Source organism: Rattus norvegicus, chromosome 13 (genome assembly GCF_021556685.1).
Source record: "Rattus norvegicus strain SHRSP/BbbUtx chromosome 13, alternate assembly SHRSP_T2T, whole genome shotgun sequence".
NCBI lineage: Eukaryota > Metazoa > Chordata > Mammalia > Rodentia > Muridae > Rattus > Rattus norvegicus.
Genome location: NC_141546.1, coordinates 86179733 through 86206340, shown reverse-complemented (window position 1 = coordinate 86206340; position 26608 = coordinate 86179733). Strand labels below are relative to the sequence as shown.

At 46.0% G+C, this 26608-nt stretch overlaps 1 protein-coding gene across 2 annotated transcripts; it reads left to right on the top strand.

Annotated features, from left to right (window-relative positions):
• Nucleotides 1-1348: 1348 nt before the first annotated feature.
• On the top strand, nucleotides 1349-24949 carry Pcp4l1 (Purkinje cell protein 4-like 1). Of its 2 annotated transcripts, XM_087581653.1 has the most exons (4): nucleotides 1349-1579; nucleotides 11648-11784; nucleotides 22512-22566; nucleotides 23673-24949. In XM_087581653.1, exons 1-4 carry the CDS (start codon nucleotides 1571-1573, stop codon nucleotides 23727-23729), a joined length of 258 nt encoding a protein of 85 aa, XP_087437779.1. In that variant the 5' UTR covers nucleotides 1349-1570; the 3' UTR covers nucleotides 23730-24949.
• The last annotated feature ends 1659 nt before the right edge of the window (nucleotides 24950-26608 follow it).

Here is a 26608-nt window from a genome sequence, read left to right as displayed (position 1 = left end):
CCCATGTTTGTACAGGTGCCTGTGCAGGCCAGAAGAGGGAACCAAGATACCCTAGAGCTGGAGTTATATACACGGTTGTGAGTCATTGGATGTGTTTCTGGGAACTGTCCGTGGAATTTCCGGAAGAGCAGCAAGTGCTCTGAACTGTTGAGCCATCTCTCCAGCTCTCCCACTAAAATTTAAAAAGAAGACATAGTGTAGCCCATGAAATTACATGAAATTCAAACTTCAGGGGTCACAAATAACATTTATATCAGTTGCAGCCATAACCGTTTGTTGACATAACTGTTCAAGTGCAATAGGAGATGATGGCTCAGCAAAGAGAACGTAGATCCTGCAAAACAAAAAACATTTATTATTTGGTACCTGGGAAGCTAACTGATCCCTGACCTAGATGCTAGTTCTCATTATCACCTCAAAGCTGGTCTCATAGCAGCAAGAATAAAGGTTTGTTTCACTAAAGACAACCTTTCCAATGCTAATTAATTGTTCATTAGAAAGCTTCCAGAGGAGTAGGCTGTTCAGAGTGAGTAGGAGCTTAGTTAGAATTTTAGTAACGGAGGCAACCAGGTTCCTATTAGAAACAGAATCAGAGGATCTCAAATGGATCTTTCTTCCACCTTCCGTATATCTAACCCGACCGAGGAAAGATATAAAGAGTCAAGTTAGGAAAAAAAAAAAAAAAAGACTGTTTGAGGTTTTTCTTCTTTGAATTTGGTTGTTGAGAAGAGACCAATCCACTGAGTGGTTGAGGCAAGCCACAGTTAACAGTTGCAACAGTGTGTGACGGTACCAACAGAAGAATATATTTGTGAAAGCTGAAAGTATCCGGGTTTGGCTGACTGAAGCTGTAAGAGATTTTTTTTACAATGCCAACAAGTACCGTAGGCATGAAAACTTAAAGAATTTCCTTAGATGGACTAGATAGATAAACAGAACTACATTTAACCAAAGTTATCAGAAGCTCCGTGCATTTACCTGTGTTCTGTTTATTTTCTTCCTTACCTTTTCCCTAAAAGATATATACCATGTGGGGTTGAGCTAAGGCTCAAGGGTTTTTATTAGCTGTTCTTCCAGAGGACCAGAGTTCAGTTCCTTCAGATACTACTTACTACTTCTCTTTCCTTTACCAGCTCCCTACTTCATTTTCTGTCTTCTCATCCCCCATGGTCTCCCCCTCCTTCCCGCTCTCTCTGTCCTACCCTAGTTTGGAAATGCAGCAGATTTCTGAGCCTGCCACCACTGGGTTCAAGGAGCTGTCAGTCTGCGCTAGGCAGAGTTTCTATTGGTTGGGCTGGAAGCAGGGAACCGCAGCTCACTATAAAAGGTGGAGCCGGTCAAGGCGCGGGGAGCTGCTGACAGGACCAGGTCAGAAGGGGCTCCCTGAGCTACGCTGCAGCCTGAGCGCCTGGGGCAGCACGAAGCAGCAGCTCGTGCCGTGCACTCTCCCCTCCAAGACCGCTAGGGCCTCTGCCCCGGAGCCCAGCAACTCTCGGCCGTAGTCCACGCACGCATCTCCCAGGACCCCTTTGCCTCACCTGCGCCTGCCACGCCCCGTCCTGCCGCCGGGATGAGCGAGGTGAGTGGTGCCACTCAGCACACCCCGCCACCTCCGGCGCTCCGGGCCAGGGCTGCGGCGGAGAGAAGGCTGCCGCTCCAGGTCCCCGGGAAGCGAGAGATACTCTCTGGATGGACGCCACTGCCCCTCCAGGAAAGCCCCCATCTCCCGGTTCTCTGAAGTTACTGGGAGGGGGTGCTTTTAGCCTAACAATTGCCTAGAGTGCTTTGGGGAGGGGATGACTGGAGTCAGCTGTAAGCGGGAACTGAGCTCTCAGGGTGATTAGCCTCTTGGGGTGCTATCCTCTGCAACAATCGTATTGCTCCGAGGTTACCATGGCTTTCTTTGATGCCCCCACTTCAGTTCTCTCTGGCTTCAGCAAGGATTTTGTGGTTCTTGAATTCCATAAGCAGCAGCCAACAAGAGCTCCGTCCCTGGCCACCTAACTCCTTCCCTTCAGGTGGCACTTTTCAGTGAGGAACGATGGGGAGACCTGCCGTCCATGAATACTGTAGGGGAGGAAGGCACATCTAGCACCTGGGGAGATGTTCTCATCCAGGGTAGACCTCCCTCTGCAGTGCCCGTTACATTCAAATCTTCGCACAGGTATGGTGGTGATGGGAGCCAACCCGGTCCTTTAGCTGGTTGACTCATTTCAAAGAACACTGTCCATGGTAAGACTTTAAGATGACCTGTTCCCTATTGTCTGACTTAATTCGTAGCATCCTGGGCAGATCCTCTTATCCGGAGACAAAATTATCTTTTGCAGAGGATGTTGGTTTGAACAGTGGGGTCTCATACCTTCCTTCTACGGCCCCTTTCCTAGGAAGCTCGCCCTTGTGTTCAATCTGCTTCTCAGCAGTATGCCAGCATCTAGTTGTGCTACTTGGTAGCTATGCGGTCTTGGGAGCACCGCTTAATTTGTCTGTGTTTTGGCTTTCTCTCTGTAAAGTGGAAGCAATACTGGTTGTTCTGAAAGACTAAGTGAGATATGTCAAGTACTTTAAACACTACCTGGCTTCTAATGGAATCTGAGTTAGCTAGTGTGTGTGTGTGTGTGTGTGTGTGTGTGTGTGTGTGTGTTTCAAGTTAGTTGGTTCCAGAAAACCAACTTAAGAATCGACAAGCCTCCTTAATGATAGAGCACTCGTCTTGCATGAGTGAAGTTCTGGGTTCAATCTTCAATATTAAAAGCAGATAGACAGAGATACAGATAGAGATAAAGAGAGAGACAAAGAGACAGAGAGACACAGGTGCACACACGCACACACACACACACACACACACACACACACACACACACACACACAGACAGACAGACACAGAGAGACAGAGAGACAGAGAGACAGACACAGAGAATTCCCTGCAGCCGGGGCCTGTTTAGATAGGAAAGATGAATATTTTTCAGTAGTCCTGCTGACTCCTACCAAAAGTTATCACCTAGGGAGTCAATTAGTACCAACTGCTATGTTGTCTTGGTTGCTATGTCCACTGAGTTTATCCTGGAAAATCCAGCTCGCTTGGTGGGCTGCAGAGGAAGGAAAGTTTCCAGTACCTCAGCTCGTTGTGACAGTGACCATGGCAATCTTGCAGAAAGAAAATAATAATAAAATTAAAAGGACTGACCCTCTCTGGCTTTTTCCAGCTCTAACACGAGAAGGGAGGCTTTCTTTGCCCTTTTACCTCGCCAAGGTCTAGGGTCCCAACCGCTCCTCCCCAACATCCCCTTTCTAAATCCAACAATTTTAACCCAAGCCAACCTCCACTGGTGAATTTTTCTGAAGACTATGCTGACAGGATCTATGGTTAGTTTGTGGTAAACTAACATGAGGAGACACGCGTGGCTCCCGGGTAGGACATGCGGTAGAGGGCTTTCGAAGTGACATTTAATGAAGTGGGATGCTTTTCCACGGTAAGAACAGTTTGGAGTGCGCTTGGGGCAGTCAGATCTTGGCTACTCTAGACAGCAGCCGAATTTGACGAGAAGCTCTGCAGACTGATATGAGTAGGATCCATCAGTGGGGACTCTGTGTAGAAGACTGCTCAGCCTCCTAAGCTGTCATGAAACTGGGCTAGTTAGCAATTTAACCATCCGGGCTGTCTTCTAACACCGAGTGGAGCCTTGCTTCAGGGATGAATATTTATAATATCCAGAGACAGCCACCTGGGTGTACACAGAGACCAGCTGTTTCTAAACCAGAGCCCCAAGGGTGGAATCTCCTTTTCCCTACAGGCTAAGAACCAGTCTGTTTTCTTCCTCTTGAAAGAAACTATGATAAAAGCGGAAGTGTTGCCTGGAGCTGTGGAGCCCTAGGGCCTTATTTCTTTCAGCCCTACTCTCTTTCAAGTTGATGTGCTCCGGCCAGGAGAGCCAGGTACCCCAAATCTTATGTAGATTTTACCTCCCCCACCTGCTTATTTTCTTGTTTCAGAGACACTGCTTGAAATGAGAAGATTCAGGATATCTTTAAGAGATTCGAGTTTCCACTGAGGGACAACTGGGGAGGGGGACTCTGGACCAGGGCAACTGAATGGGTAAGGAAGGTTCTGGTAGGGCTGCAGAGCAGGGTGGCTGTGCTTTCTCCTGGTGGCTGTCATTGTCACTCAGTACTGCAGCGGAACATTTCAGTGTCTGCATGCTCTTGTGCACAGGAGCTGCAGGGAGGGCGTCATCTCCAGCTTGTCTGTGTTCACAGCTGGAGGCAGGACTTGATTGCCGTGAATCACAGTCTGTCTCCTGTCCTTTAATAACTTTCCCTCTGGTTCCGGGGAAGCTTGGGTATGGGAAATGCGTTCAGTCCTGGAGGGCTCTTTCCTATAATCCCCTTTTATGCAGCGTAGCTGGCTGCAGAGAGCAGAACTGCAGGGTTTTGTAGGAAGCCGTGACATTTCTCATCTGTGAGGCACTTAGCTGGGCGAATCCTTTGGTCCAACAGTCACTTTGCTGAAATGGGAGTCACAGATTACCGGTGACAATTCCCACACCCGTCTCCTGAGTTTTAGCTGGCAGAGGACAGAGACCGAGGGACAGAGCATCTAGATCGTTAGGAGAGAACTTAGAACTGCTGTTCTCGAGTCCTGTTGTTAGTCTTCTGAGGTGTTCTTACCTAATGGAAACAGATATTGCTCTTCAGGGATCACTTTCTTCCCTGTGCACATCTGTCTCCATTTGCAATCTTCCCCACAAAGGACATTCAGGGTGATGTAGTTCTAGTGGACCTCTGTGAGTCAGTTGTTAGGAAGCTTGTCACCCAAGTTTCTCTCTCCCTCATCGATGCTCATTATATTGCGCTTTGTTGTTATTTTATTATTATATTATGTTTTATTGTTATTATTTGGTTAAATTGAATATAAGACATAGGACTGACTACTTGTTATTAGAATGTCTTCTATCTCCAGCAATCTGTTTTCTAAAATAGGGAAAGCAGGGTTTGGCTCACAGCCTTCTCGCATGGTTCATCCTCTTCTCGCTCACCCATTTATGTCATTGGGTTTAGCTGCTTGGCTAAGACTTTCTGGTTGGTGAGAAGCTGATGGCTTTGTCATCTTCTGATCTGAGTCTAGAGACGATTCATTTTCCCAGTCGGCAGCCATGATCAGGTATCTCACTGCACGCCAGGTTTCTGTGGGGCAGGCGGTCATATGAGAGTCTGATGCCTCTTTCCTGCCTGTCTGTGGAGGGCCCTAACTAGCAGACACGACGGAGATTTTTGATCCTGGTTGAAGGGAAGAAAATAAATCAACTGCTATCTTTTCAAAGTGTTGGTCCTATGGATGCTTACCGCTTTTTACGGTTTACGTTTCCTAATTTCCAAGTCATTTTTTTTTTTTTTTGGTAAGTCTGGTTTATCATAGAAAAACTAAACTTTGTTTTGAAAAATTTCTTCGAGGTTGAAAGTCAGGTATATCTTTTACCGGGATAGCCTCAAAATGAAATATCAAGACACTGCAGTGATAGAGTTTTAGATTTGCTGAAGAGCTTTAAAGATCATCTGGTCCCGTTTTCTGATTTTACAGGTGAGGAACCAGAGCCCAAGTCTTGTCTGCGTTTGTGTAGTACCAAAAGACAAGGGCACAGTACTGCTGATGTCTCTTTCCAAATGCATTTTCTTCAGGACTCTTTTAAATTGTTGCTCCATTGAATATAGAAAAATCTCATTTACCTGTAGTTTTAAAAAAACAGCCTTGGAGATCAAACCCAGAGCAAATACTTTATCACTAAGCTATCATCTTTTCCCTTAAAGTTTAATTAATTAATTAATAACTTCTTGAGAGATATACTTGTGCCTTGGCCACCTCCCCTTACTGCCTTTACCTCCCAAATGATAGAATTACAGGCATTCACCACCATTCCCAGCCCCCTTTTTATGTGATTTTGAGACAGGTTTATATTAAGTTGCTTATACTGGCTTTAAACTTGCAACTCTCCTACATCTGTCTCCCAAGTAATGGAATTAGAGCCGTGTATCACCATGTTTAACTACCTTCAGCCCCCACCCCCAACACACACACCTTGGTGTTTGACCTAGGATCCCACTATGTACCTCAGAGTACTCTGGAAGTTTCTATACTCTTTAAAGCTCTTGACTCCCGAAGAACGTTGCCTGAGGTTGTATTTCCACCACCACCTGCACATACTCACATGTTATACACACGCCTCCCAGAGGTATAACACACACACACACACACACACACACACACACACACACACACACACACGGTAAGGGACTGTTCAGAAGCAGAACAATTTTCCAGCGTGTATAAAGCCTTTGGCTTCAACTCTCAGTGCAGTACATGTCCTCCCTCACACAGAAAGCTCAGTCAGAAGTAGATTCATAACTCCTTTGCAATGGTGCGCGTCTGTAGGCTAGGAGTTGGAAGCAGGAGGATGAGTTTGAGGCCCTTTAGCCTATGTAGCCAGTTCAAGACCAGTCTCTGGTACAAAGCTAAAACAAGCAAAAGCTAATGCTGTTGCAGTTCAGGTGGTAGACAAGGTCTTCCTTAGGTAGTGAGTTTGAGGCCTGGCTGGGTTACATGAGAGCTTGGGAGAGGGAGAGCAGGAGAATATGACAATCAGGAAGAATGAGAATCAGTGAACACAACACCGAATGCCGCCTCCTCCTCCTCCCTCTTCCTCCCTCCTCCTCTTCTTCTCCCACCTCCTCCTCCTCCTTTTCCTCCTCCTCCCTCCTCCTCCCTCCTCCTTCTCCTTCTCCCCTCCTCTTCCTCCCCCTCCCCCTCTCCCCCCTCCTCCTTCTTTTAAGGTATCCTTAAATAAAGGCCGGGAGGCCTAGACTTGGTGGCTAGGTGTGGGTGTGTGTGCCATAATCCTAGTGCTTAGGAGGTGATAGCAAGAAGGTCAGGAGTTCAGCCTGAGCTACTTGAGGCCCTGTGTCAAACACCAAAACAAAACAAACGGGCTGAAGAGAGAGAGCTCAGTGGTTAAGGGCACTCAGAGGTCCTGAGTTCAATTCCCAGCAACCACGCGGTGGCTCACAACCATCTGTAATGGAATCTAATGCCCTCTTCTCATGTGCATGAACATGAAATAAATAAATAAATCTTTAAAGCAAAAGTCTACAACAAAGCTAAACAATGAATTTAGACCTTGTGACCTTCTCCTCACCATTCAGACTCACTGAAAGCCTGGGTTGCTTTCTTCCTTCCCTCCCTTCTTCCCTTTTCCCTTCCTGCATCACCAGCCTAGGCTGACTTAGAGCTCATCAGCTCCGACTAGCCTCTGAGATCCCGGTGGCTCAGCCTCCTGACTACTGCTGTTACAGGGGTGAGTTGTTAACACGGGTGAGCTACCACATACCACAGGGCTGAGCTCCCTTCCTCAACTCCGAAGCTTGATTCCTGCTTCCGGCCGCTGGACTCCAGAAGGCATCACCTGGTTCCCAACCCCCACCCAGGGAAAAGAGGTGCCATTTACCACTCTGTTGTGTTTGGTGCTGCCTCCCTCCCACACAAAGGCCTCCAGCTGAGTGTTTGCTTTGTAGGCTGCAGGGGGATTAATACGTTTATTTTAGAATGTTAACACCGCTGGTGGGATGCACATTGAAGATTATAGTAATAAATGAAGCTTTAGCGTTACTCTCTCTCCCCATCCCCTGCTCCTCAGTATGGGGTAAAGGCTCGGCTCCAAGCTGCGTGCAGAGTGCCACAAATAACCACTCATTAAACTGTGGCAGCCCGTGCTGGGGGGAATGGGCAGGGGCTGTTGACTCATTGCATACCATGAGTTGGCAGGGGCGAAGAGTTCTGCCCCTGCCTCTAGTGGGGGGTACTGCTATTCCAGGAAACAGAGTGTGGTGGCCAAGGGGAGAGGGACAAACCAGGGGGCTAGTCTAGAAAACAGGGTGGGTGGCCAAGGGGAGAGGGACAAACCGGGAAACTGGTGCTGCTTAAGTTTCTAGTCTTGTGGTCAGAGGTATCTAAGATGTCAGGCGTCTGGTCTTAAAGTTTCTGTATTAGGAGAGGAATGTGCGTATGGGGAAACTAAAGTAAGGGTTCCTAGTTCTTTTTCTGTTATTATCTTGAGGGTGACCTTGAGCAAGGCTTTCTGAAGCTGTTTGAGGACTGCTGCTGGTTACTGCACTGAAAGAGTTGAAACAGTTCCAACAGATTTCCAAAAACAGCAGTCCAGGGTCGTGCAGGGGCACGGGATCCCAGAGGCTTCTGTAAGGGCTGTTAGCAGTGACTTCCATTGGGGGAGAACTCATCAGTATAAAAACACCCTCTTGGGGGATTAAGAACAAAGCCTCTTACCACTCAGTACCTGGAAAAATATCCACTAACTCGTGCTCCCGTTTCTTCCTGAAAATGGAGTTTGTGAGATCTTGGACTTATGTCAATATAAAGACGGGGAAGGGGGGAGTTTGTTTTTTTGTTTTTTTTGTTTTGTTTTTTTCGGTTTTAGTTTTTGGAGACAGGGTTTTCTCCATGAAGCCCTGGGTGTCCTGGAACTCACTCTGTAGACCAGAGTGGCCTAGAACTCACAAAAAATCCGCCTGCTTTTGCCTCCTGAGTGCTGGGATTCAAAGTATGCACCACCACTGCCAGGCATGGGGGTGGGGAGGAGGGCTCTTTTAAGGCTTATCTTTAGAATTTTTTTTTTTAGTTTTTTTCTTTTATTTATTTATTTATTTATTTATTTATTTATTTATTTATTTATTTATTTTTTCCATCTCTTTAGAATTTTTTTTACGCTTCAAGCTCTTTTTAGGCTTCTCTGTCCTGGTCTACAGAGAGAACTGTGAGTATCTGTGGCTGTCCGTCAAAGCTAAATAATTGTAGCAGTACTGGAATCGGTGTTTTCATCTGCACAGCACCCAAGTCATGTCATACAAATGCGGTTGTCCCAGGTACGGGGTGGGGTGGGGGTGGGGGCGTCCCTTGCTCCTGGTTATTACTGCTGTTAACCATCTGTGATCCCGGGAGTGTGAAGGGCGTGGAGAGAGCCCAATAGTTTACCCTTCCCCAAACTGGTTTTAACTTGCTGCTTGGAAAAGAGGAGGGGGAGACCCAGTTTTCCTCTTCTGGTGATGATGGTTGCTGTGGTAACACCACTAAAGGGAAATTGACAAAGGAAGAAAAGGAAGACCGGTAGGAGGCAGGGTGAGTGGATCCTGTACAACAGTTGAGTTATGGGGTACCTGCTCCCCATTGGCCAAGGGGAAGGAGCAGTTAGGCTGCTGCTATGTGGAATGTCTTTAGGTGCTTTGCCAAGACAATGCTGACTCATACAATTATTTTTGGATCTGTTTTTTTATCTTTTTGTGTTTTCCTTTTTTTTTTTTTAAGACAAGGTTTCATAATATAGCCCATGTTGGCTTCGAACTCATGATCTTGACTCAACCTCCTTGTGCTGAGATTATAGGCATGCTGTACCACGATTGGATACAATTGTCTTTTGTTTGCTTTTGCTCTTGGGTTTCTTTTGGGGGTGGGGAGTGGGGGTGGATCCTGAGAAGTAGCAGCCAGTGCTTTTTGTTGTTGTTTTTTTTCGGGACAGGGTCTCTCTGTGTAACCTTGACTGTCAGGAACTCCATCTGTAGACCAGGCTGATCTTGAACTCACAGAGATCTGCCTTCTGCCTCCCGAGTGCTGGGATTAAAGATGTGGGTCACCGCTGCCCAGGTCTTGTTTTGTTTTGTTTTTTTTTTTTTTTTTTTTTTTTTTGGTTCTTTTTTTCGGAGCTGGGGACCGAACCCAGGGCCTTGCGCTTCCTAGGTAAGCGCTCTACCACTGAGCTAAATCCCCAGCCCCTTTGTTTTGTTTTTTAAAGGTTTGTTTATTTATCATATACAAGTATACTGTAGCTGTCTTCAGACACACCAGAGGAGGGCATCGGATCCCATTACAGATGGTTGTGAACCACCGTGTGGTTGCTGGGAATTGAACTCATGACCTCTGGAAGAGCAGTCGGTGCTCTTAACTGCTGAGCCATCTCTCCAGCCCCCTTGTTTTGTTTTTTAAAGAGAGGGTCTCTCTATTGTATAGCCCTGGCTATAGACCAGATGGCTTCCAACTCAGAGATGTGCCTGCTTCTGCCTCCTGAATGCTGGGACTAAAACCACACTTGGCTGGAGCCAGTACTCTAAACCACTGAGCTCTCCAACCTCCCCTGACGTTCCTTGATGTTTAAGACTTACTTTCATGCGCGTATATGAGTGTTTTGCTTGAAAGCGTATGCAAGTGAACCATGAGCTTGCCTGGTGTCTGAGGAGGCTAGAAGGAGGCGCTAGGTCGCCTGAAACCGGAGTTACAGATGGTCGTGAGCCTACATGTAGACCCTGGGAACAGAACCTCAGTCCTCTTTGTTAGAGCAGCCAGTGCTCCTAACCACCGAGTTATCTCTCTAGCATACTCTATGGTGACTCAGGCTTGCAATCTCAGCCCTCAGAAGGTTAAGGAGGATTGCATGAGTTTGATAATAAACGAGGACCACATAGCCCTAGGTCAGCTTGAGTTACACAGTGTAAGACCATGCTAAGCAAACAAACAAACCCCCAAACCTCTGGAGTGCAAGTTTTTTCCGCCTGTAGCTTGGACCCCTCTTCTCTTGGGAAAAGTTCCACTTTATAATGCTTCTCTATGAGTTTTGTTTTTGCTACATCTAAGACATTTTTTTCTATGCTGAGGTTGCAAAACCTTTGCCCCTAGGCTTTATTCTAAAATCTTACACTTAATTGTACCCGCCACTGCCACCGCCACTACCACCACCGCTGCCACCGCTGCCCTGAGACGGGATTTCGTGTGGTCAGCCTGCAGTACTGTACAGGCCACGTTGACCTCAAGCTTGCCTCAGTCTAACCGCCTCCACTTCTTCAAAGTTTAGCTTTTGAGTCTGTTTGCAGCTGATTTCTGTAAGGTCCAAGTGAGCTAGTTTTGCAGTGTCCATCCAGTTGTTTCCATACTGCTTGTTGAAGACACCCCCATCCCCTCCCCTTCTGCTTTCAAGTCATGTGCATTCTAGCATTTTCTCCTCTTCCCTAATATCTCTTCCTCCCCTTCCTGGCCCCCTGTCTATTTTCATCTCTCTCCTGCGCCCGCACCCCACCCCCGGTGTCTAGAGTCTGCATAGGAGAGAAAACCGACTATTTGTCTTTCTGGGTCTGGTTTATTTCTCTTACCATAATGATTTTCCTTATCCTTTTAATGTTCCTGTTCCTCAGACCTTGGCCCCAGGTCTGTTTCTTTTCATTCTAATGGTACTTGGAAAAGGAATTCACATCAAAAGGGGAGGAGGGAGGGCAGGTAGACAGAGATGGGGGTGGGGAGTTATATTAGAGGATAAAAGGATGGATTGTGTGGTTCCTAGAGGAAGGGGCTGAGCCTGGAGCTCAGATCCCTAAGACCTGGTCTGACTGTTAATAAAAGGTCTGGGAAGGCGGAGATGGGCGAGTATACAATGGCTTCCTGTGCTCGGATTTGGAGGAACTAAAAAGGGCAGATAACTTTTTGGAGGGAAATACTAAGGAAAGAGAACATGGCCTCCATCTGCATCTTAAAGCCTAATGGGATAAAAAGGAAAAAAAAAAATCCCCTAATCCAGCAGGCCTTTGTCATCTACTCTCCCTACAGAGCAGAGTCCACACCTTTGAGCTGCAGGGAAAACAAGAGCATTCGCTTAGGAACTGGCACCTACTGGCAAGTGAGGGAATGGAACATTGGAATACATCAGGCCCAGAGGAGGGAGTGGATGAAAGGAATACAAGAAGGTAGGCAAGGGAAGACGTTGGGGCTCTCTAGGGAAAGTGAGATGTGATGGCTTTCACAGTTGCTAATTAGTGTTTGGTACAGAGAAGTGGAAACAATTAGTCCTGTGTGGGCAATGGCACTGCACTGAACCCAGCTCTGAGCTCACTAGGACGCGAATAATAGTTTCGAATGTAAGCAAGGGAGTCGTTTGCTCTGGGAAAGAGTGCGATGGTCTTGCACACGGAATTCTCAGACTCTGAAGGGCTAGGATCTGGTCCTGCGAGTGAAGAATCTGGATCGTCCCTGGGGGTCAGTTTGGTGTGTCAGGAGCCTCACAGAGCGAGCACCAGGAAGCAAACACCAAGTCAAGGTGGTCCGGTCAACAAGCCCAGCACGAATCTGAGTGGGGCTGTGTGGTCTGGGATAAAGTCCTCACATAGCATGTAGTAAGATTGCTCCTCCATAATGAGAGGGCAGGGTCCAGCTCCCCAAGGTGACGTGAAGAAGGCGTTTTGGATTGTGAATTGAGAAGCTGCTTGAGAATCCGAATTGGGGAGAATTTGGATTCAGTCGCCTGGCTGTCGGTATGGAATTCAACCATGATTCCAAAGATCTTCCTTCCTACCTGGGGACTGCTCTGCTGTATGTGCTAACTTCTACAGTCAGGTCATTCACATTAGCCCTCCTCTCGAGTGTATGTGAGTGAATGTGAGTGCACACAGACACTTTAGTTGGAGATCTAGATATCACATAGCATAATGTTCAAGAGCATGGACTCTCAAGACTGCCTTTCTGACTTCAAGCCCTGTCCTTGTGACTTACCTATGTGACCTTAGGCCAAAAAAATTAATCACTCTTGTCCTCAGTTCCTGGTTTGGAAAAGGAGAATAAATATTTTCTGGAGCTGATAGAGTGAGTCCGTATGTTAGTGGCTTTAAAAGCGCACCCAAAAGTAACAGACTGGTAGTATTTATCTATGTGGTTATAAATAACAAGGCAAGGTTACATTACCAAGTCCTTGATTTCTATCAGTTCTCCTACAAGGAGCCTGCAAGGGTGTGGTTCTCAACCTGTGACCCCTGGAGGCGGGCAGTTGAATGACATGACAGGGAAACGGATACTTACATGATGATTCATAACAATAGCAGAATTATAGTTATACAGTAGCAACAGAAATAACTTTATGGTTGGGTCACCACAACGTGAGGAACTGTATTAAAGGCTGAGCGTTAGGAAGGTCGAGAACCACTGCTGTAAGGAGAAGGAAGATTTTGCTAAACCATTTTATCATTGTTAGTTCTGACCTGAAAGGAGCAGAACGACCAGGAGCTTTGTGATCCACACCCGCCTAGCATGAGGGCAAAGACGAGGCTGAGAAACACAGACCTGTTGTAGCTCTTGAGTTGACGTTGCTCCTTTGGAGAGATGAGAGTTTGTGAGGGCTTTTTGGTTTTGATTGCTTTGTTTTTGTTTTTTATAGAGTACCAGGTGAACCTGAAGTACAGATAGGATAGTCTGATAGTTTGCGAGTACCTGTACCAGATCATCCTAATTCATCTAAAGTTGATTTTTCTAGAAAACAACCCAGAACGTTGAGGTAGAGGACAGGGACCAGTGAGCAACTGAGTACCATACAGAGGCTAGTCCGATTGTCCCTACCCCCAACAAGTCACAAACAGCTAAATCTAGAAATGCAGTGCCCACAAGTAGCTATTTTGAGAGTTGGCTCCAAAGGATGGAGGGAGGAGGGGCAGGAAGAAGCATCCCTAGCAGTTTTCCACGGATGGCGTGAGGGAGATTTCAAGGGGTGTTGTGAGCAGTAGGGACCTTACAGTACTCCTTTCTGGCCTCACCAGTGGAAACTTGTGATTTGGGTTATGATCCTTCATAAATATAACCCAAATGGAGTTAGAAACCCCTGGGGAGCCAGATCACAGCCACTGCTCTATTCCAGGGCCAGGCCAGGCTCAGGAAAGGGGGAGGCTAGTAAGGCAGAAGAAACATGGCAGTCTGTGGTTCAGCTCTGACACATACTCCTGCTTAGAGGACTTGGCTCCAGATCAGCTGACATGAGAAGGAGAGTTGAGGAACAACCTATTAGTTATTTCTCTATTACTGTGATAAAACACCTTGGCCAAGGCAACTAACAGAAGAGAGTTTACTTAGGCTTATGGTTTCAAGGGTTAGAGTCTATGATAGCAGGGTAGAGGCAGCTGGTGCTAGGAACTTCTGGATGCTGAGAGAGGAGGCTGAGGGCTCGCACTCTGAACCAGGAGCACAAAGTAGAGAGAGTAAACTAGAAAATGGTTTAAGTCTTTAAAGTCTCAAAGTCAGCCTGCTTCCCCCAACAAGGCCACACCTCTTGAGCCTCCCCAGACAGTGCCACTAGCTGGGAACTGTTGAATGAGAGAATATCCCCCAGAGGCTCTTGCATTTGAATGCTTGGTTCTGAGTTGGTGGAACTGTTTGGAAAGGACTAGGAGGTGTGGCTTGGCAGAGGTTTGTGACTGGGGTTGGCTTTGAGGTTTCAAAAGACTTAGCCATTCCTAATCTGCCTCCTGCTTGTGATTTGGTTTGAGATGTGAGCCCTCAGCTGTTCCCGCTGCCCTGGCTTCACTCTGCCATCATGGACTCTATTCCTCTGGAACCATGAGCCTTATTAAATGCTTTCATTGATAACTTACCTTGGTCATGGTGTCTTTTCACAGCAACAAAAGACGAAGTAATACAGTGTCTTAGTTGGTGTTTCCACTGAGTGGTAAAGCGTGTGATGGAGCACCATAGCCAAAACCAACTTGAGGGGAAAGGGCTTATTTCATCCTACAGCTTGTCCACCATCCTGTGAAGTCATGGCAGGTACTCAAGGCAAGGACCTGGAGGCAGGAGCTGAAGCAGAAGCCACAGAGGGAATGCTGCTTACTGACTTGCTCCCCATGGCTTGTTCAGCCCTTTTCTTTACAGCACACAGGACCACCAGCCCAGGAGTGGTACTGCCCACAGTGAGATGGTTCCTCTCACATCAAGAAAATGACAATAGCTTTCATCACAAGATGTTTTCTATGCTTTGGGTTATTTTGTTTTGTTTGGTGTGTGTGTGTGTGTGTGTGTGTGTGTGTGTGCGCGCGCACGCGCGCGCTATTTTGTTTTGGGGAGGAGGTGGCAAGGGCAGATACAAAGGGATGAGGAAATGAGTGGGACTGGGTGCATGAGGTGAAACTCACACACATACAAAAAATCCTTAAAAACTTAAGCACATGACTGGCTTGCCCATGACTAACTTGCCTACAGGCTAATGTGGTGGGGACACAATTGATGTCCCCACTTCTAAAAGTACTCTATGTCAAGTTGACATAAAACTAGCCAACACACACAGGGCTAAAGCATTCGAATGCCCAACACTATAGGGAACATTTCTTATTAATATCATCATAAAACTCCCGTAGGGGAGATATTTCAAGGGAGTCATTTTTTTTCCAAAAGGGAGGAGTCAGGATAGGTTTGGTGGGTTAAAGCAATAAGCTAGGAGTAAGAAATGGATAATGGGGGCTGGAGAGATGGCTCAGTGGTTAAGAGCACCCGACTGCTCTTCCAGAGGTCATGAGTTCAAATCTCAGTAACCACATGGTGGCTCACAACCATCTGTAAAGAGATCCGATGCCCTCTTCTGGTGTGTCTGAAGACAGCTACAGTGTACTTATATATAATAAATAAATAAATCTTTTAAAAAAAAAGAAATGGATAATGGTCAAAGCCAGGATAACAGTTGGAGATGTGCTGGCCAATAGAGAAAGTAACATTTGAAGTTCGAGACCATGGTACTGTTGAACTTGCCTCCCGACCCATGACTCTCCTGTCTGTCCTGGCTGTTCTCTCTCACTGCAGACACTCCGTGCTGTGCTTTTGCAGTGTGGACAGACTTTTCAAGACTACAGTATGGCACAGTGAAAGGTATTGCCTACTAGATCACTATGCTGATCCCAATGCACCAAAAATAAGGTAAAAATTATCTAACTCAAAAAGACCAATGAGAGAAAGAATAATGCTGTGGGCTAGTCATTCCAGAGTTTCAAAAAGAATCCCTCCTCCCACAAAAGCTCTTCTGGTCTACAAGAGACCAGCAGGCCTTTCCTGGGCTTTCAGAATCTTGCTTGGTGTGTTTTCCAATCTCTCCCTAGCCTCACCTCCCCACCTCTATAGCTCAGGCTGGTTTAGAATTTGTAATCCTAATGCCTTAGTTCCCCAGGTATTGGGATTATACATTTGTATCCTCATATCTAGCCTCAGATATTAAATTATTTATTTCTTACTCACTATATGTATGTATGCATGTTCCAATGGGCATAAGTATATCATGTGTGTGAGTGTGCCTGCGTGTGGAGGCTACAGGCTAACCTTGAGTGGTCTTTTTGTGGGTGCTATCAGGGTCTCTCACTGGCCTCAAGTACACCAATAGGCTAGGCTGACTGAGAGATGCCCAGAGATCCACCTATTTCTGTCTCTCCCTCTGTTAGAATTACCTTGTTTCTTTATGTGGTTTCTGGGGATTGGACTCAACTTCTTAAGCTTACATAGCAAGCACTTTTTAAAGCTAAGCTATCTTTCCAGCCCTAGCTAGCCTCAAATTATACACGCGCGCGCGTGCGCGCGCACACACACACACACACACACACACACACACACACACACACGTGTATATATATAAAATAGTTAAACACATGTTATCTTTTAAAAAAATATTGGACTCTGTCAAGTGACTTAGAATATTTATTGCTGTGAAGAGATACCATGACTATGGCAACTCTTATAAGAGAAAGCATTTAATTGGGGGCTGTGTGGTTTGGATATGCTTGGCCCCTGGGAAGTGGCACTATTGGAAGGTGTGGCTTTGTTGGAATAGATGTGACCTTGTTGGAGAAAGTGTGTCACTGTGTGGGCCGGCTTTGAGTACTCTTACCCTCAGGTTCCACCCAGTGCAGAAGGGAGCCTCCTCTTGACTGTTTGCAAAAGACAAGTCTCCTTCTGGCTGCCTTCTGATCCAGATGAAGAACTCTTGGCTCTTTTAGTACCAAGTCTGCCTGCATGATGCCATGCTTCCCACCATGATGATAATGGACTGAACCTATGAACTGTAATCTAGCCCCAATTAAATGTTGTCCTTTATACGAGTTGCTCTGGTCATGGTGTCTCTTCACAGCAATAAAACCCTAAGGCCAAGGGCTCACTTACATTTTCAGAGGCTTAGTCCATTATCATCATGGCAGGAAGCATGGCAGCATGCAGGCAGGTGCTGGAGGAATAAGTTACGAGCTACATCCTGATCTGTAGGCAGAGAGAGAGAGAGAGAGAGAGAGAGAGAGAGAGAGAGAGAGAGAGAGAGAGAGAGAGAGAGGGGCAGGCGCACATGAAAAAGCAAGAGCCACTCTGGATCTAACGTGGCCTTTTTGAAACCTCCAAACCCAACACGGGTGACACCCTTCCTCCAACAAGGTCACACCTACTCCAAAAAGGCCACACCTCCTAATAGTGTCACTCTCTAAGCATCCAAATATATGAGTCTAACAGGGACATTCTTTTTCAAATCACCACAATCAGTTTGTTTGGTTCTCAGAATGGAAACCAGGGCTTTGAACATGCTAAGCACCTACTCACCTACTGAAGGTCACCCAGACAGTGCCAGTTTACGACCTACTCTTTTTTTTTTTTTTCTGAGACAAGATTTCACCTTGGTTGGCCTGGAACTCACTATGTAGACCAGGCTGGCTTCAAACTCACAGAGATCTCCCTGCCTCTGGCTCTCAAGTGCTGGGATTAAAGGCATGCATCTCCATATCTGGCTATGACCTTGTTAAAGGCTCTTTTCTGTGTTAATACCAGTATATCACCATTTGAGTGAGTGTGGAAGGGCTTTATATGTTGGGGTGTGCATGTACACGTATGTGCATGCATGTAGAAGCCAGAGGGACACCCTCAGGTGGGGTGTCTTTTGGGATGGGTGGGGAGACAGGGTCTCATGCTGACTTGGAACTTGCCAATTGGCTTGGCTGGCTACCCAGCAAGTTCAGAGATCCACCTGCCTCTGCCTCCTCAGTGCTGGGACTACAGATGTGTGCCTGTCCGCCTCCGTGTTTTTGCCTTGGATCTAAGTATTGAGCTCAGGTCTTCATGCACGCCAGCTAACCCGTCACTAACTGTGCCGACTCCCCAGTTCATACCTCACTACTTCTTATGTTTAATATTTTCGTAACTTTAAATTGCTTTCCCATTGTTTGTGTTTGTTTAGAGGCAGAGTTGAAGTTAATTAACAATTCGTAAGAGCCGGTGAGACGGCTCAAGAGATAAAAGCACTTGACGTGCTAGCCTGACAGCCCGAGTTCCATCCTCAGAACTTGCATTGGCGGTGAGAAAAGACGCTGAAAATTGTCCTCTGGCCTCTACAGTGCACCAAGGCACACACATCCACACCAATGTACATGTGTTATGCACACACACTCACTTATAATGATCAATCAATTAAGTAAATAAATAAACAAATACATTAATTAATTAATTTTGGGCCAGACATGGTGGTGCATGCCTTTAATCCAGTACTTGCAAGGCAGAGGCAGGAGTAGTTCTGTGAGTTTGAGGCCAGCCTGATCAACAAAGTGAGTTCCAAGACAGCCAAGGATACACAGAGAAACTTGTCTCAGAAAAACCGTTGATGATGATGATGATGATGATGATGATGATGATGACGATGTTAAACACTAGGGTTAATTTAAAAGTGTTCAGGAGGAAAGTAAGACCCACCCAAGATCATGGGGTTGTCAAAGAATTCCTTTTATCTTTTTTTCTACAACTTCCTATATTTTGAAGGCTGTCTTGAATTCCCGATCCTTCTGTCTTTATCTCCCAAGCACTGTATTCCCACACCTAGATTCTCATAACTTTCTACTAGAATAGTTTACCAGGGTTGAAAGACTAGTCTAGTGTACATCTACATGTTCTGAAGAGCGTGGTCATTATTAACACATCGAGGTACTTGGTTAACATGTGAAAATACTGTATCTCTTTGTGACTTGGCCCTGGGTGAGACCCAGAACATTGTTCTAAGTTTGCTTCTTCAGCTATGAAATAGGATGTTTATCTCACAGAGTTAATAGGCCAGGTTTGTCACACAATAATAAATGCCCAGTAATTACCAGTTTCTTCTCCTCACTGTGCTGGCTAGTTTTCATGTCAGCTTGATACAAGCTACAGTCATTTTGAAAGAGAGAGAGACTCAATTGAGAAAAAGCCTCCATCAGATTGTCCTGTGGGCAAACCTGTATCATATATTCTTGAAAGAGGCAGGAGGGACTGGCTCACTGTGGGTGGTGCCAACTCTGGGCAGGTGGCCCAGGACTCTATAAGAAGACAGACGGGCAAGCCACTAAGCAGCACTCCTCCATGGTCTCTGCCTCAGTGCCTGCTCTCAGGTTTCAGCCTTGAGTTCCTGCCCCAACTGACATCAGTGATGGACTGGACCTCTAAGCTGATATTAACCCTTCCCTGCCCAGGCTGCTTTTGCTCTTGGTGTTTGTTATAATACGGACACCAGGACACTTCGGACTTCCCTTGGGCGATAGGACGGTATCTTGCTTGGTTTCACTTTATATCCCTGCTGTTAAACTCCAGAGGGCACTTTCACTCTCTGCTGATCCTGTTCTACCACACCTGTCACTCACTGTCTCAGGCAAGGATCTCACTCATCACCGTCTTTCCTCCAACTGTTAACACTTCTTGTCCTTAGTCTCTCAGGTGACAGTGCCCTTCTTGTTTCCCTGAATAGAGAGCATCTGTATATCCCCAGCACATCTGCCACCCTGCTCACCTCTAGCCCATGCCTGCAACCCTATCTGTAAAGGCTGTGCCAATCGCCTTGTTGAAGGCCAACCCTTCCACTCATGTACTGAGTCTGTTTTTTTCTTGAGTATTCAAACCACCACTCTGCTAATCATCCTTTCTCTCTTCCATCACCAATTCTCCCTTCTCTACCAAACCATTCCCACCACCATTCAAATCTCCTACCCTAACAAACACCTTTCTACAACCCATATCCACCCCAAACCATTGTCCAGTTTTGCCGTCTTTAAAGAGAAATCTCTTCAGTAGTGTTCTCTGTACTCAAAACTGCACCTGCAAATCTAGTTTACATTACCATGAAACTTCTTTGAAGTCTGAATACTCTATCATTTTGTCACTGTGATCACAGTCTAAAGTCCTCTCTCTGGTTTACAATGATGTAAGACTCTCTGTTTCTCCTGTGGTTTTTCTCTTTCTCTGCTATAGTTTAATCTCTGTCAGACAGAACAGTCCTGTAGAAGCCAGGTGGTGGGGTGCACACCTGTAGTCTCAGCAGTCAGGAGGCAGAGGCAGGTGGATCTCTGTGAGTCTGAGGCTAGCCTGATCTACAGAGTGAGTTCCAGGATAGCCAGGGCTATGCGGAGAAACCCTGTCTCGAAAAACAAAACAACCCCCTCAAAACCAGGATAGAGAGGATGCAACATGACCAACCGTCTCGCTCTCTGCTGCCATGCCTCCTCAGCCATGATGGGCTGCGTCCTTTCTGGAAGCGGATGTAGAGCCTTCCTTATCAAAAGCAACAACAAAAAACATACTAGAGAGAAGGGCATCACGGTACACACCTGTCATCCCAGCACTTGAGAGGTGAAGGACAGGAGGCAGGAGAATTAGTGCAAAGGCTTCCCTGTCTGCATTGCAACCCCTTGTCAGATGAGCGAGAAACATCTCAGCTGACTAACAGCTATCCCAAACTTTTTCAAAACAAAACAAAAATCCTCTTGTTCTTCTTTCTAAAACCCCTCCCTTAGTTGTCTTTTCTGTAGCAGGAAATGGGTGTAGGTTGATGTCAATATGCAGGTGTGGGCTGGCACAAGTTAGGTCAAGGCCCATGATTGGACAGTAAAAAGTAAGGCAGGGACAGAGTTTTTTGTAAGGAGAGAAAGAAGGGAAAAAAGAAAATCAAGATGGAGACATGATCCAGATCCAGGTGGCCTTAAATGGCCACAGGTAGTTATGAACATTTCTTAAGGGATATATTTCTATAGGTCAATTTATCTTATCTAGGTGGATGGTGGATGGTTTATATTCTTTTTTTTTTTTTTTTGGTTCTTTTTTTTCGGAGCTGGGGACTGAACCCAGGGCCTTGCACTTCCTAGGCAAGCGCTGTACCACTGAGCTAAATCCCCAGCCCCAAATGGTTTATATTCTTATTAATTGGTTTGTGAGTTTCTTGTGTGGACGTATTGTAGATTGAGAATTTAACATATAAATCTGATTACTAAATCACAGCTTATTGAGTCTTGATTTTAATGGTTTATTGGGAGTTTGTACTTTAACTACCTACCAGTGGGCAGTTAGTGGGAGTGTGGACAGAGTCCACAACAGGGAGCTGTAATAGGCCAGCCTCTGCTGGATCTCTAGTGTCTTGATTTTACTGGGTAGCTGGGACCAGAGAGTTCCCAGCTGGCAGAGAGACAGCCAGGAGAGGGCGACTAGCAATGGGAGCTGAGAGACTACTGGGGTTAGAGGATAGCAAGAGGTAATATGGCATGGTGCCACACTGGAACCAGCTGCCGCTGAGATAAAGGTATCCTTCAGATGCCATGTGGCCCTATGGTGTCAGCACTAGCACAGGATATAAAGGTCCAATTATTTATTACTGCAACTAGTGGTAACTTCTTTTTTCTGTTTCTCCTCCTCAGGAATAATCCTTGACTTCCCCTTTATCACAATACCTCTTATCCAGTTAGAATCATTTTGATCACAGTTTCCCAACCATTCCAGACTTTACTTGCTAAAACCAAGAGGGAAAAAAAAAATGCTGACACCTTGTGTCCCCTTCATGGCCATTGTTCAGATTCAAGCTTCCATCTTCTCTTGCTTGGCTGGCCTCTAACAGGCCTTACATAATCTGCTCCCACATAACTGGGCCTGATCTCTTTCCCATCCCTCCTTCTCTCTCTCCACTTAAGCTCTACCTGAATCCTGCTGCTCTTCAAAGAGGCTGGTCAAACTTCCACCCCTACGGTCTTGCCACAGATATCCAGTCTTTACCATTTCTTAAAGCTTTGTGCTCAAATGCCACTTTTCAGACAGTTTGGTGGGAAAGTATTTACCAAGCATACATGAGTCCCTGGATACTATCCCCAATGTCAAAAAAAGAAAAAAAGAAAAAGTTACCTCCATGGTTGACCAGATAACCTTTTTCTGACAACTGTAAAGGCTGCTCTTCTGTCCATACCTAGTACTCAGCATTTCCTACCTTGCCTCCTCTGGTTCTTTTTTTACCATCTCACATCACAGTCACCTTGTTTGTCTGAGTTATCCCTGGAATGAGCTCGGTAAAGGCAGGGTTTCTCCATCTGTTTCGTGCTCCAGGTTTCTGTACCATTACTAAATACTGAGTTAATTATTTTTGAAGTAAGTTTCCATTAAGTAGCTCACTATGTGGCCCAAGTTGGTCTGGAAATCATGACACTCCTCTTGCCTCAGTCTCCTGAATGTTAGGATCACAAGCATTCTCTATCACTCGGGGCTTATTGACTGAGCTTTGATGAATTTTCGTCTGACCTCCATACCTGCTTCTTCAAAAGTCTTGGGAAATTCGCCTGGTTGTGGGAAAGCTTGAACGTGCATAAAGATCTGATGAGGCAGCACCTTCATGCTTCCATTTGTCTCTCACATTATTATTCTTTTCTTCTAGCTTAACACCAAAACACCTCCAGCAACCAGCCAGGCCTCTGACCCTGAGGAAAAAGGTGAGTGCAGTTGGGCTAGGCTGTTGGTAGAGGTAATGAAGAAGGTAGAAACCTGATCCAAGAGTTGTAACTCTACAAGACAATCCTGTGGATGTCAAAGAATGGGGAAAGGGCAACTAAAACAAGCGATTACTATAGTGCTGGTCTCTGGCTACTTTTTCCTAAGAAGCAATCATATCAGTATTTGTCTCTTGGTTTTAGCAAGTAAAGTCTGGAATGGTTGGGAAATGCATGTAAATGATAAGGAGGGGCAGCAAGGTGGCTCAGTGGGAAAAAAGACACTTATTTGTCAAGCCTAATGACTTCAGCTTAGTCACATGGGGAACCCACATGATAGAAGGCAAGAAGTAACAAACCCAAGTTGTCTGTCCTCTGAACTCTACACATGGAGCACACACACACCAAAATAATAATAATTTAAAAAAATAAATATTTTAAAGGATGTTTAAAAAAATGTATATGTTTGTGTGTGCACCCATAGTGTGAATTTATGTGCAACACATGCATACAGATGCCTTCAAAGGCCATGAGGCTTCAGAGCCCCTTTAACTGGAATTACAGGTGGTCGTGAGTCACCAGATGTGTAACCTGGGTTCTCTGCAACAGCACCAAGTTCTCTTAACCACTGAGCCATTTCTCCAACTCAACCCAACAGTGAGTGATAAGAAGAAACTTGTCGGGGTTGGGGATTTAGCTCAGTGGTAGAGCGCTTGCCTAGGAAGCGCAAGGCCCTGGGTTCGGTCCCCAGCTCCGGAAAAAAGAAAAAAAAAAGAAGAAACTTGTCAGATAATCCAAGCCATTTTTCTCCAATGCTGGAAGCGTATTTTGGGATTTGAACTGCAGGATTTGGGAGTTAGTGCTGGCAGAAGGCATTTGTCATATCGATCCAAGAATAGCAAGACGTCTTGAGGCTGCTACATGAATTACTAGCCTAGCACCCTAACTTTTAGAATCATCAGTAATTTGTAATCCTGGAGAAGATGGGGGCAGAGTGAGGGGACCTCAAGTTGTCTGGCTGAAAGTGGACTCCAAGCGCTTTGTCTGAGGTTTGGAGGGAAGGGCTGGAATCATTTGGGTTGATTCATCCAGGTGTCTCCAACCAACAGGGAAACCTGGCAGCATTAAGAAGGCCGAGGAGGAGGAAGAAATTGACATCGACTTGACGGCACCAGAGACAGAGAAGGCCGCCCTTGCAATCCAGGGCAAGTTCCGGCGCTTCCAGAAGAGGAAAAAGGATTCCAGTTCCTGAATAACCAGACTTCCCCTTCACCCTTCTACTTCCTCTGTCCCCTCCACAGCTCTGACTCTCACGTGTCTCATCCCCTCATCCCTCTAGCCTGTCCCTGAGGCAAGCTTACCCTTTATATATTCTTGTCTCAGGCTCTCTTAAGCCATCACAGTAGTAGAGGCACAAGGACATGAGAAGGCCAAGACTCTAGTTGTTAGTCACTAGGCTAAGGGTGGATCAGTCCATTTAGGAGAACTAAAGGTTCTGAGGTTTGACTCTCCCCTTCACCTAGTGCTAAGGGGAAGAGGGGAAAGCCCTCAGAGTGCAGAGCCTCAAGGTGGGGCACATGTAGGCTTCTGCCAGTTGCACCATTAACACATCAGATGACACTTTCAGGTCCTTCTGCACAGCCCCTCCCATCTCCGTGATTCAGCCTCAGTGCAGCTGCCCTTTCTCCCGGGGAAGACCTGAATCAAGAAGCTTGCAGAATGTGGGGGTGCATGCCTTTAGTCCCAGCACTTGGAAGGCAGAGGCAGCTGGATCCTTGTGTGTTCAAGCCAGCCTGGGTGACATAGTGAATTCTAGGTTAGCCAAGGTTACAAAACAAAATAAAAACAAAAACAAAATAAAAAAACCCTGCCCATGCAAAAATAAATAAATAAATAAATAAATATAAATAAATAAATAAATAAATAAATAAATAAATAAATAAGGCAGCTCAATACATTAGTGCATGCTGAGTAGATTCCTGCCAAGGAAAGAAAACTGGGGCTGGTAGAGACCAGGAAAAGCTTCCTTCAGGCTGAGGTCAGAGAAGCCAGAGATGGCAGAAGGTTCAGGCCAGGAGATGAAACTGAGAGATGTTTAGGAAGGAAAAAAAAAAAAAAGCAGAGAAGGCCAAGATGTCTGAAGCTATATGCTATCGTTGTTAACTAAATACTACATGAGGGGCTCTCTGGCCTTTGCTAATCTGCCTACCTCTTTACCCGTCCCCATCTCTAGTCATCCCTAGAGCCATGTGAACCCAGTGACACCCCTGTAGTTCTCAGCCACCCTACTGTGGAGTCAGGGCAAACATCGCCACTGTATGTGACTTTAGCATGTTTAATAATTATGACAATAAAAAAGCCCTCAAATGGGGGCATTGAACCTCTACGAGTGGTGTGTGTGTGTGTGTTGTGTGTGTGTATGTGTGTGTGTCTGTGTGTGTGTATGTGTGTGTGAGTGTGTATGTGTGTGTGAGTGTGTGTGTCTCTGTCTGTGTCTGTGTGTGTGAGTGTGTATGTGTGTGTGTCTCTGTGTGTGTCTGTGTGTGAGTGTGTGAATGTGTGTGTATGTGTGTGAGTGTGTGTATGTGTGTGTATGTGTGTGAGTGTGTGTGTGAGTGTGTATATGTGTGTGAGTGTGTGAGTGTGTGTGTGAGTGTGTGTGTGTGTGTGTGTATGTGTGTGTGTTGAGATGAACATGAACATCGGCCTACGCTGGCCCAGGGAGGGTGGTAGAGAAACCGCATGGATTATGTGGCAGCATAGGAAACTAATCGAACCTGAGTGCGTACATTCCAGCCGAAGCTAAGCCTGCCTCCTCCTGCCCTTGCCCTCACCTTGATGCACCGCCCACACTGTGTCTCTCTGCTGCTGTCACCACCCCCAGGATACACCTGCAAGGGTGACATCTTCCTGCTCTCCTGCCAGCTCCGAGCACACTTGGTATGTATCTTTGAAAACAAACCTATTCTCCCTTGTTTCTTATCCCCAAATGACCGGTTTTAGATGTCCCTCCTACTAGGTCTTCCTCCCAGATTCTCCCCTCCCCTCCCAGCGTTTATAAACTTAAGAGAGGGAGTCGATGACTCTGGACACTAATGAGTACCACCATTACACTGAAGGTTCTAATGAGAAATTAAATAAAAATAATGCTTTTCAAGTGAGCTAACATTGCCAAGAAATGGTCTCTACACATTAAAATGACTGAAAATTGAGCAGAAAATCATTTATACTTGCCTTGCTCCTTTCTACTTTTCTGTGGGGGAGTGGTTGCTAAGATATTTTCACTACGCTAACCAGGCATGGTGGTGCACACCTTTAATGCCAGCACTCAGGAGGCAGGGGCAGGCAGATCTCTAGTCTGAAGCTAGCCTGGTCTACAGAGCAGCAAGTTCCAGGACAGCCAGGCCTACAGAGAGAAACCCTGTCTTGAGGAAAACAGTTAAAAAAGATCAAAACAAAATTATGTGGTCCAGGTTAACCTAAACTTGTTATGTAGCCCAGGCTGTCTTTGACGCCACAAGCTTACTACTGCTTAGCATCCCAAGTGCTGGGTTTACAGCCTTGGACCACTGTGCCCACCTAAAGACTCTTATTTTGGAAAACTTTGTAAAGCATAAAGTTTACCATTTTTACCACTTTTTGTTAGTTATTTTTTTTCTTTTTCTTTTTTTTCGGAGCTGGGGACCAAACCCAGGGCCTTGTGTTTGCTAGGCAAGCGCTCTACCACTGAGCTAAATCCCCAACCCCACAGTCAGTGCTCTTAACCGCTGAGCCATCTCTCCAGCCTGAGATACTTATTTTATATGCATCAATGTTTTGCTTGCATTTGTCTGTACAAATGGTACACATGGTAATGTGTATGCCTGGTACCCTCGGAGGTCAGAAGAGGATATAAGGCCCCCTAGAACTGAACATACAGATGGTTGTCAGTCACCATGTAGGTTTTGGGAGACAAGCCCAGGTTCTCTGGAAGAACAGTGTTCTTAATGGCTAAGCCATCTCTCCAGTCCTGAGTTACTCTTATTTTATGAACTATTATGAAAGT

Bases quoted from the DNA above. Each gene is read 5' to 3' on its own strand.
- Pcp4l1 (XM_087581653.1), top strand. The intron at 11,785-22,511 runs GTAGGCAAGGGA...CTTTTCTTCTAG, and splicing joins GATGAAAGGAATACAAGAAG to CTTAACACCAAAACACCTCC. The intron at 22,567-23,672 runs GTGAGTGCAGTT...TCCAACCAACAG, and splicing joins CTCTGACCCTGAGGAAAAAG to GGAAACCTGGCAGCATTAAG.